The sequence below is a fragment of the Diadema antillarum genome, unplaced genomic scaffold (assembly GCF_040938485.1).
Source record: "Diadema antillarum isolate AM-2024a unplaced genomic scaffold, OU_Dant_1.0 seq00002163_RagTag, whole genome shotgun sequence".
NCBI lineage: Eukaryota > Metazoa > Echinodermata > Echinoidea > Diadematoida > Diadematidae > Diadema > Diadema antillarum.
The window spans coordinates 20,028-33,076 of NW_027272802.1; the positions used below are offsets into that span (position 1 = coordinate 20,028).

Sequence of the window (13,049 nt, forward strand, 5' to 3'; positions counted from 1 at the left end):
ACGCAGACAAGCCAACACCGATAAAAACATAACCTCCTCCCTTGGCGGTGGTAAAAACAAAACAAAACAAAACAAAACAGGACAAGAGAGGATTTTAAACCAATAAGAACAAACGGAGAATGAATCTCACCTTTCATGGCATTCGTGTGCGCCACCCAAGCACCGGGATCGATGGGTCTGACTGGCTCACCTGAAGCAACAAGCAGAATATGAAATCAGAACCCTGCCCTATCTCGTGGACACAAACATACTGTACATTTCTCCCAGTACACACAACAGCATTTCTCTCTCTCACGATCAGTGATGGTCTCATTTATAAAAACAAAGATGTCATAACTGTTTCTTGTTTGTCTCTCAACACATACATGTACCATCTCTACACCTGTGATAATTGGATTCCATCACTTCTTATTCTTAGCTTTGTTTTGTACCTGTGGCATTGTCTAAAATATGATCATATGCTTGCCATTTGTTTGTGCCATAAGTAATACAATCCTATTCATATAATCTACAAATCAACTCAACTGGAAAATTTTCCCCAAACACTGTAACTGCTAATACACCAACAAAACAAATACAATTTGGAATAAGATTTTTGTTTTTCCTGTAACTATAAGACAGACAGCGGCACCTAATATTTATGCCTGGTGCACAGTGTAGGCATAGAGGGAATGGTAAATTATTGTACTAATCCCACATACTCATTTCTGTGTAGGTACTTTTCAAGATCTCCATCAAGTGTTTCCACTAACATTACACTTTTGTGGAACAATACATGCAAACCTTTATGATTAACCACATAGGACAGAACAATTTCTCTTGAAAAACTTTGAAAGGGGTCAGCGGCAAGGCGAGGAAGAATTCTGGAGGGCTTTTTTTGCGACCAGCCTATGTGCACTGGCAAACTTGTGTCATATTAGAACCACGGATATCCACTTGTGATATCCAAAGCTATGATTGACTAGGCAATACCCCATCACATTGTCACTGACCATTTCCAGTGCATTGCAAACACTGAATTCTTTGTGTAAATGCTTACAGTGAAACGGACACTTACTTCTTGGAATAGTGAAGTAGCCTTTTGGCGAGGGGTCCCAACATTTGGCTACGATGAGCCGAATGGGCCTGAAATAGAGAAGAAAGAGGAAGTAGAGGAAATGTAAAAAGACCATTTCCTTCGACAAATGAGCAAATCTTATATAATTTGTAATGACAAATTAGAAAATTATATATAATTTGTAACAGCTTACAGTTAAATTACATCTGTTTGAAAGTTTAGGATTTGTTGCACTGTTTCGCAGTTGTTGCTGTTTTTTTACATTTCTCTTTATTCTATGGCTTCTAACTAAACACATTGTTTCAATGCTTTCCAGTGTCACATATAAAAGAGTGAAGATAACGATGACTGTAATAACACCATTAGAAAGCCAGCTGTGATATCATTTTGTAGAAACAATGTGTATACGTTTACTTGTTTTGCTGCTCTTTTTTATTGCTACATGTATATCACCACTAAGCTGGTGCACAAATTGACAAGCTTTTACCTTGGACAGTCAAAAGTAAAACATAAATGTAGGATGAAATGAAAATTAAGAGTGCGTTTGTCAACTCACTTCTGGTGCAGAATCTACAAAGTTTTGGGCAGTTGATAAACACAAAGCTGTTTTGATTATGGGGTAAGAAATGCGATTCTGAGACGCCGAAAAAATTGTGATCACGAATGTGTTTGAGCCAGAAATGCGTTTCTGTAACGCAAAGTCGTCTTGAAACGCAATCATACATGTACATGTAGCTTGGACCTGCCCACACCAACCACTGTCAGCTACACATCTCCGCTCCTCTGGTCAAACCATGCAATGGAGCTGTGCAGTGACAAGCCCTCCCAATCGACTCACGACAGAGTTGATAAACGCAACAACTCGAGAAACGTGATCTGAAAGGAATTTGCAAATGCGTTTTGGTGGGTATTGAAACGCATTTCAAACATGGCAAAGATGATAAATGCAGCCTTAGTTGATGAGAGACAAATCCCCCTAAACAAACAAGCATCCCAAGGACGACAGACATGGAAATGTTGTGGAGTGTCTGACTCACCCTGGTTGGTGGACTGCTTCACGCAACACCCTGACTGCATCATCATTGCTCATATTCTCAAAACTGACATCGTTGACCTACAAATGAAACAGAAACAAACAAATGAGCGGGTGAGGAAAAAATATATATACAGTTAAATTTTCATATTTTCAAAGAGGATACATTGTTTAACAAAAAGTGAATAGTGTAATTCAGCCCATCACAAATTTGATGGAGTGAACCACATTCCATGCTCATACTGCCTTCTTTTCAAAGACCCACCTGCACATTTTGGAAGAGATATATTTTCTGCAGAATGCCCCTGTATATTCCAGGAAGAGATAATTGTTCATGCTTGTACTATTCATATAGAAGATATATATTTCACAAATAGATTTCAAAAGTACAAGAGTAGTAGTCTTTATAAAAAAAAAAAAAGATCAAATTCCAACGAAATGGCAAATGTCATCATCTTTGATGATGTCAGTATCATCATTTTCTTTTTCAATGGCTTCCAGGCTTTGTGGTGCCGTTGCTTGTGTGATCTATCACTGGAAAAGCCATGATGGCTCGTAAGGAAGGGGACACAAGTCAAACCCCCTCACCTGTAGGATCATATCTCCCGGTTCTATCCTGCCATCTGCTGCTACAGCTCCTCTGTCAAAACAATAAAAAATGAAATAAAATTACCACATATTGCAACTGCTGTTTGAAAGAAATGGAATATTGGTAACTTCCCACTTAACATGCATTGATTTCAGTCTCCAATGTTTTGCACTGAATGTCACTTTCAACACTGTTATAATAAAGATAATGCTGTTCCCATCGTCATTTACAAAGAGATTTTTAAAAGAAATAGATGAAGACTGAACAAAATCAAATGTGATAGCAGTGAGAAGCTCTGCATTGGGTCAAAATTTATTGGAAATTCAATTCACAACCACTCTCAGGTAGAAAAGCACACTATTCTACTGAAGCAAAGGAAAGAAAGAGATGAAAAGAAGAACATTTATGATCCAGCACTCATACAAAAGAACTAACTTTGTATGAAATCACTGACGCAATTTTGAGTGATTTTCAATTGTGCAAGCAAGTACTTTTTGGAGTGTCACAAGCCCAAACATCAAATTACTCTGCTTTCACCTAAACTCATATGGACATGAAGACATTATCTGGTACTTTGCAGCCGTTACATAAACAGCAGAAGCAGCAGATATGAAACAAATAAATGCCACTCCACATTTGAAGACGAAGACTACAAAACACTGTTAATCTCAGTTCCTCACACATCTCACAAAATGATTACTGGGTTATTGAAAGGTTTGATGCACTTTACACTGAAGAATAGACGACAGTATAATACTGCAAAAGCTCCAGGCCAATCTAGGTTGGATTTGTGACTGTCAGTACTTATTCTTCTAGATGAATCAAGAATTGTATATTTAATCACTTCTCTGCTACCGGTAATCAAAATTCCAGTGATACCAAATAATATCATACACAGCATGTGCTTGGCTTGATTGCCTAGGAAACATCTGAAGCAATACACATTCTTTTTTTTTTCTCTCAAATCAGCTGGAAATATATACATCTTTTAAAAATAAATCCTATCAATAAAGAATTAACAAACCCCCCAAACCCTTTCTTTCCCCCAAAAGAACTATTGCTCTCCAGTAAGACATAAAGAAGTAAATAACAATGCCCCCACACTGGTGAGCAAGCTAAGTGACCTTAATATCTCCGCCGCCAAACGAAAGCACATCACCACTCCGACTCTGCATGTATTTTGATTTCAGTCATTACACCTGGGGGCTCTGAACTAATTTGTAAGTTCACAAAAAATCTTACTGTATCCTTTTTTCCTCTCTTTTACAGGGGGATGGGAGACTTACTGTCTTCAATGACTTGACAAAATATATCAATAACTAAGGGTTGCCCCCTTTGTGTTTTTACTCCTTCACGATACCATCACAATGTGACCCATCGCTGAACTTTCTTGGGGAGGCCCGGCACTGTGCCGACATGAAAGGTATGCAAATGAGGGGGAGGGGGAGGCGGGATGCTTCTATTGTGCTCATACACTGAATCATCACCCCCCAAATCACTCTTGAATCATACCCCCATGCTACGATGAAAGAAAGAATTAAAAAAAAAGAAGGAATGGCTGCATCGCCCGGAGTCCCACCCCAAGGGGGCAAGGACTCGGCTGGCCGGGATGGGCGAAGAGCGGCACAGGGAGAAAGGGAACATCGAACTGCCAAAAACAATTACGACTCCGCTAAATTGGAATCACTCCCGAAAATTGTTGCGGGGTTAGGGCGATCATTTTGTCTCCAAAAAGTGCAGATACACCACACATAGGCAGACAGAAACAAATGGAGAGAAAACGAGGTTGAATGAGAGAGAGAGAGAGAGAGAGAGGGGGGGGGGGGAGGGAAGGAGGGAACAAAAACAAAGAAGGAAAGGGAGTGAAAAAGGAATATATTTGAAATTCCAAATGGAAAAATAAAAAGTACATGATGTTGTCATCCCTATCATAACATTTGATGAAATTTCTGCACACACCATGACTCATTCATTAAGCAGCAGATTTCTAGAATGCCACAGACAACAACCTCCCATGTCATAACTTGATTACGGGGGACTGTCACTACCAATACTGAGGGAGAGCTTGCGTAATGATAATCGCGTTGGTTATCTCGCAGGCTGAAATATGCCTCTGCCTAATTGCCACTCATCGCGGGCGCGCTTTTTTCCAAATCAAGACTGGCACCAGAACTAAACTCCGCTCTTCCATTCATTCCTGGCGCGGGAAGACAAACCGATAATAAATGTCTGCCTACCAGGGGCATACGATTCCATTCTCTCTCTACTGTGTTTCATCCCCAAAGATCAGGGTGCGGGTAATACCACCGATTTGATGCTGCCTTACCAGGGGCAGTGGCTCCATCTCACAACAATGCCACAAATGGATGACAAATCACACTCTCTGCTAAAGGCATTACTCTAAATTGAATGCATAAAGGCCCCCACTGTCCTACAACAAGATGGAGAGGGCTTTCACACTTTCGACAAACTCGTTTGTAATCACGCTTCTGAAATGCATTCCTAATTGTGTTCAGTTACGGAGTGTTCACATGAACAGAACTGAATCTGCTCATCAACTGCCAGCTGAAAACAGTATGCCATACAGCAGCTGTGTCCAAAACACAAAGTCCTTGTCAGTCACATGCACAACTTTCATGTGAGAGTTAAGTGTGTACAATGCAGGTAGCATGGCCAAAATAACTACAAGGTCAAGCAAAGCGCCATCTTCTCAACATATTTCAGAAGTAACAACTGTTCAGATACACAAAAGAAATGCATGCGCAGAATCATGCAAAACTCGCTCGGAAATCGCCTCCAAAAACAAACAACTGGCCAGGTGTGCATCAAGTTTGCATTCAGACATACACACAATTACTTGATTGGAATGACAGGTGTTTGGCTCAGAAACGTGTTTGCACGCAGAGTTCTCTGTCGGTGTGAAAGCCCCCTCAAAAAGAGGTGAGTAGATAATGACGGGAGTGGATCACCCCCCCCCCCCCCCCCCCCCCCCCCCCCCCCCCATCCCCCATCACCCAACATTCTAAGGCAATCTCACCCCCTGTGAGAATCTCATGTCTGGAAATGCCCTTTTGTCATTTACCCGGGTGCCTTCCCACAGAATGGGTTTGTCAGCTCGAGCCGTGCTATGAAATCAAGTGATGAGATTTCCGATAGCAAACTTCTACCTATAATGAATGCAAGCCCATTTAGGGTGACTGCTGGGTATGAATTACTGTACACGCCATACAATTTAGCAAGTCTAATTTTCTTTAAAATTGAGACTTCCCGACAAATTCGCGATCATGGAGTACAGTAATGAATGGTAAAAATGAACGAGTGCACATCGCATTCGTGTCGGGATCAGATTGAACGTTTTTGTGTGCTGCTGAATATGCAAATAGCACCCGCTTCGCGACATATACGTAATATAAAGTAAATCAACTATACACATACATGTACATAATGTGCATCTATAGAAACGAAATGCAAGCAACATATTTCCTTGCCTCTTTTCATCTTCTTTTCATCTTCTTTCACATTTTTAAGTTTTTCCCCAAAAGGCATAGCGACACACAAGTATGGGAGAGGGTAGGGACATAACACAAAAATACAACTTGATGTAAATTCTTTGCTCACCCTTTCATGATGGAGCCAACGTAGATTCCACCATCGCCGCCCTTATTACTCTGACCAACAATACTGATCCCAAGAAAGTTGATTTTATCTGTGGGAAAATACAGAAGATTTCATATCATTGAATGCTCCGCTTTAGCTAAAATTACCAAATTGCATGGCTTAGTATCTTTGATCTCAGACTACTTATTGTGTGGTTGTAAAAACAAATTCATACATCCATCTCGATCACCATGTAGATTGTACTATGATTACTGACATACAATCACAACACTGACAAATTCAATACTTCCATAGCTCATTATCACTTTCCACTGAATCATTTCATATTGTAGTCCGAAGTTCTCATCTGTCAAATTAGCATCCTCATAAACTTGAATCTTAGTATCAGCATAATCACAGTATAAAAATATCAGTACACTTGTGTAATAATATTATCATTTATTCATCACCATCGTCACTATCATCATTACCATCATCATCCTGATAGTCATTAATTACCGTATACACAAGTTTGCAAATTACAACAAAGGCACATTTATCTGTCTGTCTATCTATACAGGTGCTGTTCATTATTCCGAAGGTTCGTTATTCCGAAGGTTCATTAATCCGAAAATGAAAAAGGGTTCATTAATCCGAACATTTGTGGCGTTGTTCCTAAGGTTCGTTATTCCGAAGATTTGTTAATCTGAAAATGAAATTCGGAATAACGAACCTTCGGAATAACGAACCTTCGGAATAACGAGCTGTAACCATCTATACAATGTATATCCATCCATCCATTAATCTATCTAGAGTGATTGATCGATCTATCTATCTATCTATCTATCTATCTATCTATCTATCTATCTATCTATCTATCTATCTATCTATCTAAGTATCTATCTATCTATCTATCTATCTATCTATCTATCTATCTATCTATCTACATGTATATGAATATGCACATATATATGATATGATATATACAAATATATCAGGGCTTTCACAACTTTCACACAAGAAAATCAAAGGGGGTAGGGAGTTATAATCTCTTGCAAGGGCACCAAGAAATATCCAATTTTTCAAAGACAGTCCTGCAGAATCATGGGAGACTTTAGAGTGATTTTTTATTTCTTTTTGTGCATTTCATACATGGCATCAAGCCTTGTTTGAATCTACTATTCTATTAAGGGCATACTAGTATCTAAAGGATACAAATGTATGTCCTTAAAACATGGTCAAATACACCCCAAAACACACATTTTTCACTTCATAAACAGTCATTGTGCATGTGTTACAAGAGCTTTCATCACTTACCTAAGTTTAATGTGCAGTTAATGATGTTGAGTGACATAGTGGAGTCTGTTATACTACTGAATGACGTCGCCTGTAACAAAGAAGGATCAAGAATACAGCATAAAATACAAATTGTTCTTGAAAAATAACATTCAGTAACACCAATTCTATATCTTGCAGTCAATAGTCAGCACTGCATATGTACATAACATATTTATTTGTGCGTAGGACTATTGGCCAACCAACATTTGGTGTTCCACTCTGCATCTCTGTATTATTCAGGGCAGCTTGGTTCTGCATCCATTATCTACTGGTTTAATACTGACTGTTGATCGGACACAATCCACTGTTTCTTAATGTTAACTGTGAGTAATGGCAACCATTGTAGTTATAAGATCTCCATCCACGGAACACTGATGCTAAATTTGTTACCTTGCAAGAACATGATGGAGGACATTCCGCAACCTGAATACATATTTGCTATTCACCACCACCATAAGCTTCCCAAAGAAGCTACAGTGTAGATGATGAACTTTACAACAGGCACAATAATCAATGCTGAGGATACATAGTTTCATTCCCATGTGACCACACAAAGACGACATTTGCAGAGTTTGATAACCTGTCATTTTCTCTTCAACCCAATCATTGGAGTATGAATGACAGGGATTAACCAATGACCAGTACCTGACTCTTCTTGACATGTTACTTTTGCTTTGAAATGTTCCGAGTTTAGAGTTAAAATATGAGTATGGTATGAGAAATTCCTGGAAGAAACCAACAAGTATACACAAACAGCAACCACCCCCACAGAAATTCTTATGGAGCAAAATGCAATTTTCTGATGTTTATATTCAACAGCATTGACAACCAGTATGTGAATGTACACAGATTGAGGTCAATGTCCTCAGGTCAAAGACCCTGATGTCCTGGTAGAATGAACTGCAATAGGGACGGGTGTGGTAAGATCGAAACTAGGAGTTTAAACCTTCTAATGCCAAATTTCCTGATCTACAGGGCTTCTGGGATTAGGTAGGCCTACTTTCCTTTACTCTTAAACCATGACAGAAGCCAGCATCCTAAGTTTGAAGCGGATCCGAACTGCTCAGCATAAATCCTTTCAAAATCTCACAAAAAGACCCAGTTTCTATCCCTCCCTGCACTATGTCCTCATCCCCTTCAAATCATCAGTACCCTCAAGGCTTTGCAAACATATCTCTTTTTCTTCTTTGCAAAAAAAAAAAAAATTAAAAGGAAACAACGAAATCTATTTTAAAAAAAATCCACCTCAAGACATGAAGTTTCTAGAATTGCTTCTTACTCTACAGAATATTAATAACAAACTGTTCTTTTCATAGTTTCTATGCTTAAATCCGACCTTTGATAAATTCTTCATGTTTTTTAATCAACTGTGACATATAAGCAAAGTTTTACCATATCTTTCCTAAGGTACTTCATACATATTCCAAGGACAAGGAATCACACTCATATTTTCATTTGCAGTTGAACTACTATTTATCATAGGGATTATGAACATCACAACATTTGTCAATGCAGGAAGGATTGTATGGAGGAAACTAAATATGGACATTGCTTTAAATGTCACAAAGCATGGCTATAATGGAAAGGATGCCTACCCTGTGCACGGCTGGCATCTTTGGACGCCTCCTCTTCTTGCGGTTCTTTGGGCCTCGCATCAGGCGAGCTGAGCTGCTCCTCTCCGTGGCACTGCTGAACCTACTGGGAGGTAAGGGACAAGGAGGACGATGAGGGCAACGACGACGATGATAAAGACAAGGATGACAATGACGGCAATGATGTTGATGATAAAGACAAGGATGAGGATGACGACAGCAATGACGACGATGATAAAGACAAGGACGAGGAAGACGATGAAGACAACGATGATGATGACGATAATGACAAGGAGGAAGACAAGGAGAATGGAGGGATGGTGAGAGCGATGATGATTGTGAGAAAGACATAGAAGGGGAGGAGGAGGAATAGAAAAAAGGAAAAGGAAGAGGAGGAAAAGGAATAGAATGAAGAGAAAAATGGAGAGATGGAGTGATGGAGTGACAATGATTAGGAGAAATAGCACGAAAGAGCAGAGGAGGAAAAAGAAGAAAAGGAAGAAAAGGATCAGCAGGAGAAAGAGGAAAATGGAAAGACAGCAACAGTGATGATGATTAGGAGGGGAGTAACAAAGAGCAAGAAGGACGAGAGAAGAGAAGAGAAAGAAGAAAAGGAGAAGGGGAAGGACGAATAGCAAGATGGGGAAAGGAAGAGAAGGAAGAGGAAAATGGAAAGATAGTGATGGTGATGACAATCAGGTATGGGAGGAAGAAAGAGGAGGAAGGAGAAGAGAAGGGAAAGAAGGAAAAAGAAAGAAAAGGAAGAGTAGCAACAGGAACAACAGAAGAGGATAGTGATGGTGGTGATCATTAGGAGGATAGGGAAAGGGTAAAAGACGAACGTGGAGAAAGGAGGATGAGTGGATGGAGGACACAGAAAACGTGGTAAGGCAGACCAGGAGAATGTAGCAGATGAAAAGGAAAAGGAGCAGGAGCAGGATGGAGAGAAGGGAAAAAATAAACAGCATTCGCAGGATGCCTAGAAAGACATTGAATTCATAGCAGCCACTAAAAAGCAAAGAAAAAAAAAAGAAAAAAATCCACCACCCCTATTAAGCTTGATATACAATTGTACACATGATACAGAATGAAGATAAGTTTGCATGCACAACTTAAGCTGCATCACAACATGTACTCATGAGATAACTACCCATCTGCAGAAAATAAGAAACCTTCATCACTTTATCTATGAGCCTACAAATCATCCCTATCCTAAAATAGCATACCATTTGTAAGCATACATAAACCCATCAAGACTTGCCCATCAGAAATATGTTCCTACACTAATATTCCACAGCTTCTTTTGCTACACTAATATTCCATTATTTTGTGGAAAAAGTCCTTTACTCTGCTAGTGTAAATGCAAAGGGGAAATTTCCTCCAATGCCATGTCACGCACTGAGCTTGGGACGGACAGGTGACGAGGGTACGAGTTACATAATAGTCGCATGGAAACACTCTTCTACACACGTGCAATGATGTTCAGTTATGATAGCAAATACTATGGTTTTTCTTCTCCTTGCATCCTTCTCCTCATTTCATCAGCTTTAAAGGGGTGGTATAGTTTTGTTTGAGATCGAAATTCTGAAGCATGTTTCAAAATTGGAGAGTTCATGGAGTCACAGGCTTGATAGCTTTATGCTCTCAGAGCCTGTGTCTACAAGTGGGCGGTTTATTCCAACTCAGTGTAAATTTTCTTGTTAAATGAATAATTGTTGCGATGAATCCATGAAAATAAATGAAGTCTGGTTTATCAACTCAAACAACATCAGTGGAAGTCATATTTTTTTCTAGTTCCTGCTTTGCAGAGATGTCACTGCTGCAAAACCATGATGGTAGTTTTTTTTTAGACCAATATACTAAACGCAATTATTCAGTATCGCAAAATTTCTGACTCTTCAAGATCATTGTTGCAGATGACCTCACTAGCTCTATGTAAAAGAAGCTATCTACAACATAAAATGCCAAAAATAATAATACTGCAGATAATTCATCTATTTTATCAAAGTAGACAAACTAACCAATGACGACAAAGGATGCAGACAGTTTAACTAAAGCATTACACAGCAGCACTGACAAAGACAAATTCTTTAAATCTAAATAAAAAATAAAATGCATACAAAAACACAAGAGGTATTTCAAGTCATCTTCCAACAAGAAAACGGGTTTCTTGTACAGACAGTATTGAAACACCGAAAAAATGAGACTTGATATCATTAATGCCAAAATTGTAGTACAAGATCCCAGAAAACTGAAAAAAAAAATGCCCAACACACAGAGCATGTCAATATTTGGCTGCAGCACAAAGAGAAATTGGTTTATCTTTCTTTCTTTTTTTGCCCCAGTTTTGCAGATTTTAAATGATTTTTCTATTGTCACTATGTCAATAACTGCCCAGGTGCTGAATTATCTTGAACTGGTCTGTGGGGGGATTAAAGTAATGACAATTTTCATCTCCTCTTTGTCAAACTATTCCACATCCTTGAAGTGAGGGATGCTTACCAAGCCACTGGCAACACCCAACACCTCAATGTCTTTGCTCAGGACAGGATTTCTAACACCTTGAATTTCTTGTCCGGCAAATATGTGGACACCTTTATTCCGACAATCTTTCACACCCAGCAGGAAAGTGGGATCTTTTACATTCCCCTTCGTGAAAATATCACTGTGACTCTTAGTATCAACTGAAATGGGATGGTATGCTGACAGGCTACCTTAGCTGGAGGATGAGTTGAAGCTAAAACTTGAAATCTAATAATATTGTAGGAAACTGAAATCACAAATATGTAATCCCTCTAGGCCAGTCTTAAAAAACAATGTTTAAAATGACGATCATTGTAAGTTAGTAGTTTTCATCCCTAAATTTATACCATTTCTCTGCAAGTGAATACCCCCAATATGTCAGCATTATCAGATTTTTTTTTTTTTTTTTTGAGGGGGGGGGGGGGGGGACAGTACGTGGGGTCAATAATGTCTTCATTAGACCAAAGTTCAACTAGCGGGCTATTCTGCAGTTTGGGAAAAATAGCCTGATATTACGAATATGCATCTTTATCAGCTTGAAAATAGCCCGCTTGGGAAATTAGCCCAAAGTTGACACATGCATACTTTGCTACAGAACTCTACGTAGAGTTTTAAGGTCTCAGTGGGCGGTTCAAATGATGGGATTTAGAAAATTTCTGGCTGATGGAGACGCAATCCAGATAGCGTGCTAATTCACAAATTAGCACGCTATTTCACAAACAAGACCAAGATTCTGGGGAACATTTTCCCAATCAAATAGTGTGCTATTTGAGTCTTCACCACACAAATAGCAGGTTAATTTGATATTGGGCTAGTTTCCTCACTGCAAAATAGCACGCTATTTTGAAATTGAAACTTCGGTCTGGTGAAGACAGGCCTTGTGACACCATATTTGGGATTGGACTGAGAAAAATTGTCCCTTCACTTTAAATCTCCACTTTCTCTTGTTGTTTTTTGTTTTCTATTTGTTTCGGGGGAAAGGAAGCTGAGAAATCTTAAGCAGAAAAGGTCACATTAAAGCTACACTCAGCTAACAGCCTACAAGGTTCCATCTGTACTTAAATTTTCAAGTGCACGATGCACTTTACTCGTACAACATCGAATCCCCGCCTACCTGCTGTCGTCGTCCGTCGAGTCGAAGCAGCTGGTGGAATCGATGTCGCTGCTCATCAACGTGGACGAACTCTCGTAGCCATGGCCGCTTCTGTGGTGGTCACGCTTGCTCCGTGAAACTGTGGATCGAGATAGAATAGAGAGATAGAGAGGCAAATTATTTAAAAGTTCGACTAAAATGTCAAAACCAAGGGGTATCTATAGGAA

General features: G+C 39.3%; 1 protein-coding gene across 11 annotated transcripts in view; it reads right to left on the minus strand.

Moving 5' to 3' along the window:
- LOC139714112 (segment polarity protein dishevelled homolog DVL-3-like) overlaps window positions 1-13,049 on the minus strand; it is a 110,645-nt gene that overhangs the window by 13,273 nt on the left and 84,323 nt on the right. For 6 of the 11 annotated variants that reach the window (XM_071625829.1, XM_071625833.1, XM_071625830.1 and 3 more), the window contains 8 exons: window positions 12,844-12,961; window positions 9,210-9,312; window positions 7,594-7,663; window positions 6,298-6,385; window positions 2,679-2,730; window positions 2,095-2,171; window positions 1,058-1,125; window positions 131-190 (listed from right to left, as the gene is read on the minus strand). In XM_071625829.1, the coding sequence (XP_071481930.1) occupies window positions 131-190; window positions 1,058-1,125; window positions 2,095-2,171; window positions 2,679-2,730; window positions 6,298-6,385; window positions 7,594-7,663; window positions 9,210-9,312; window positions 12,844-12,961 (636 nt within the window). The remainder of the gene's footprint in view (window positions 1-130; window positions 191-1,057; window positions 1,126-2,094; window positions 2,172-2,678; window positions 2,731-6,297; window positions 6,386-7,593; window positions 7,664-9,209; window positions 9,313-12,843; window positions 12,962-13,049) is intronic. The other 5 variants (XM_071625835.1, XM_071625832.1, XM_071625831.1 and 2 more) reach the window with 1 other exon arrangement.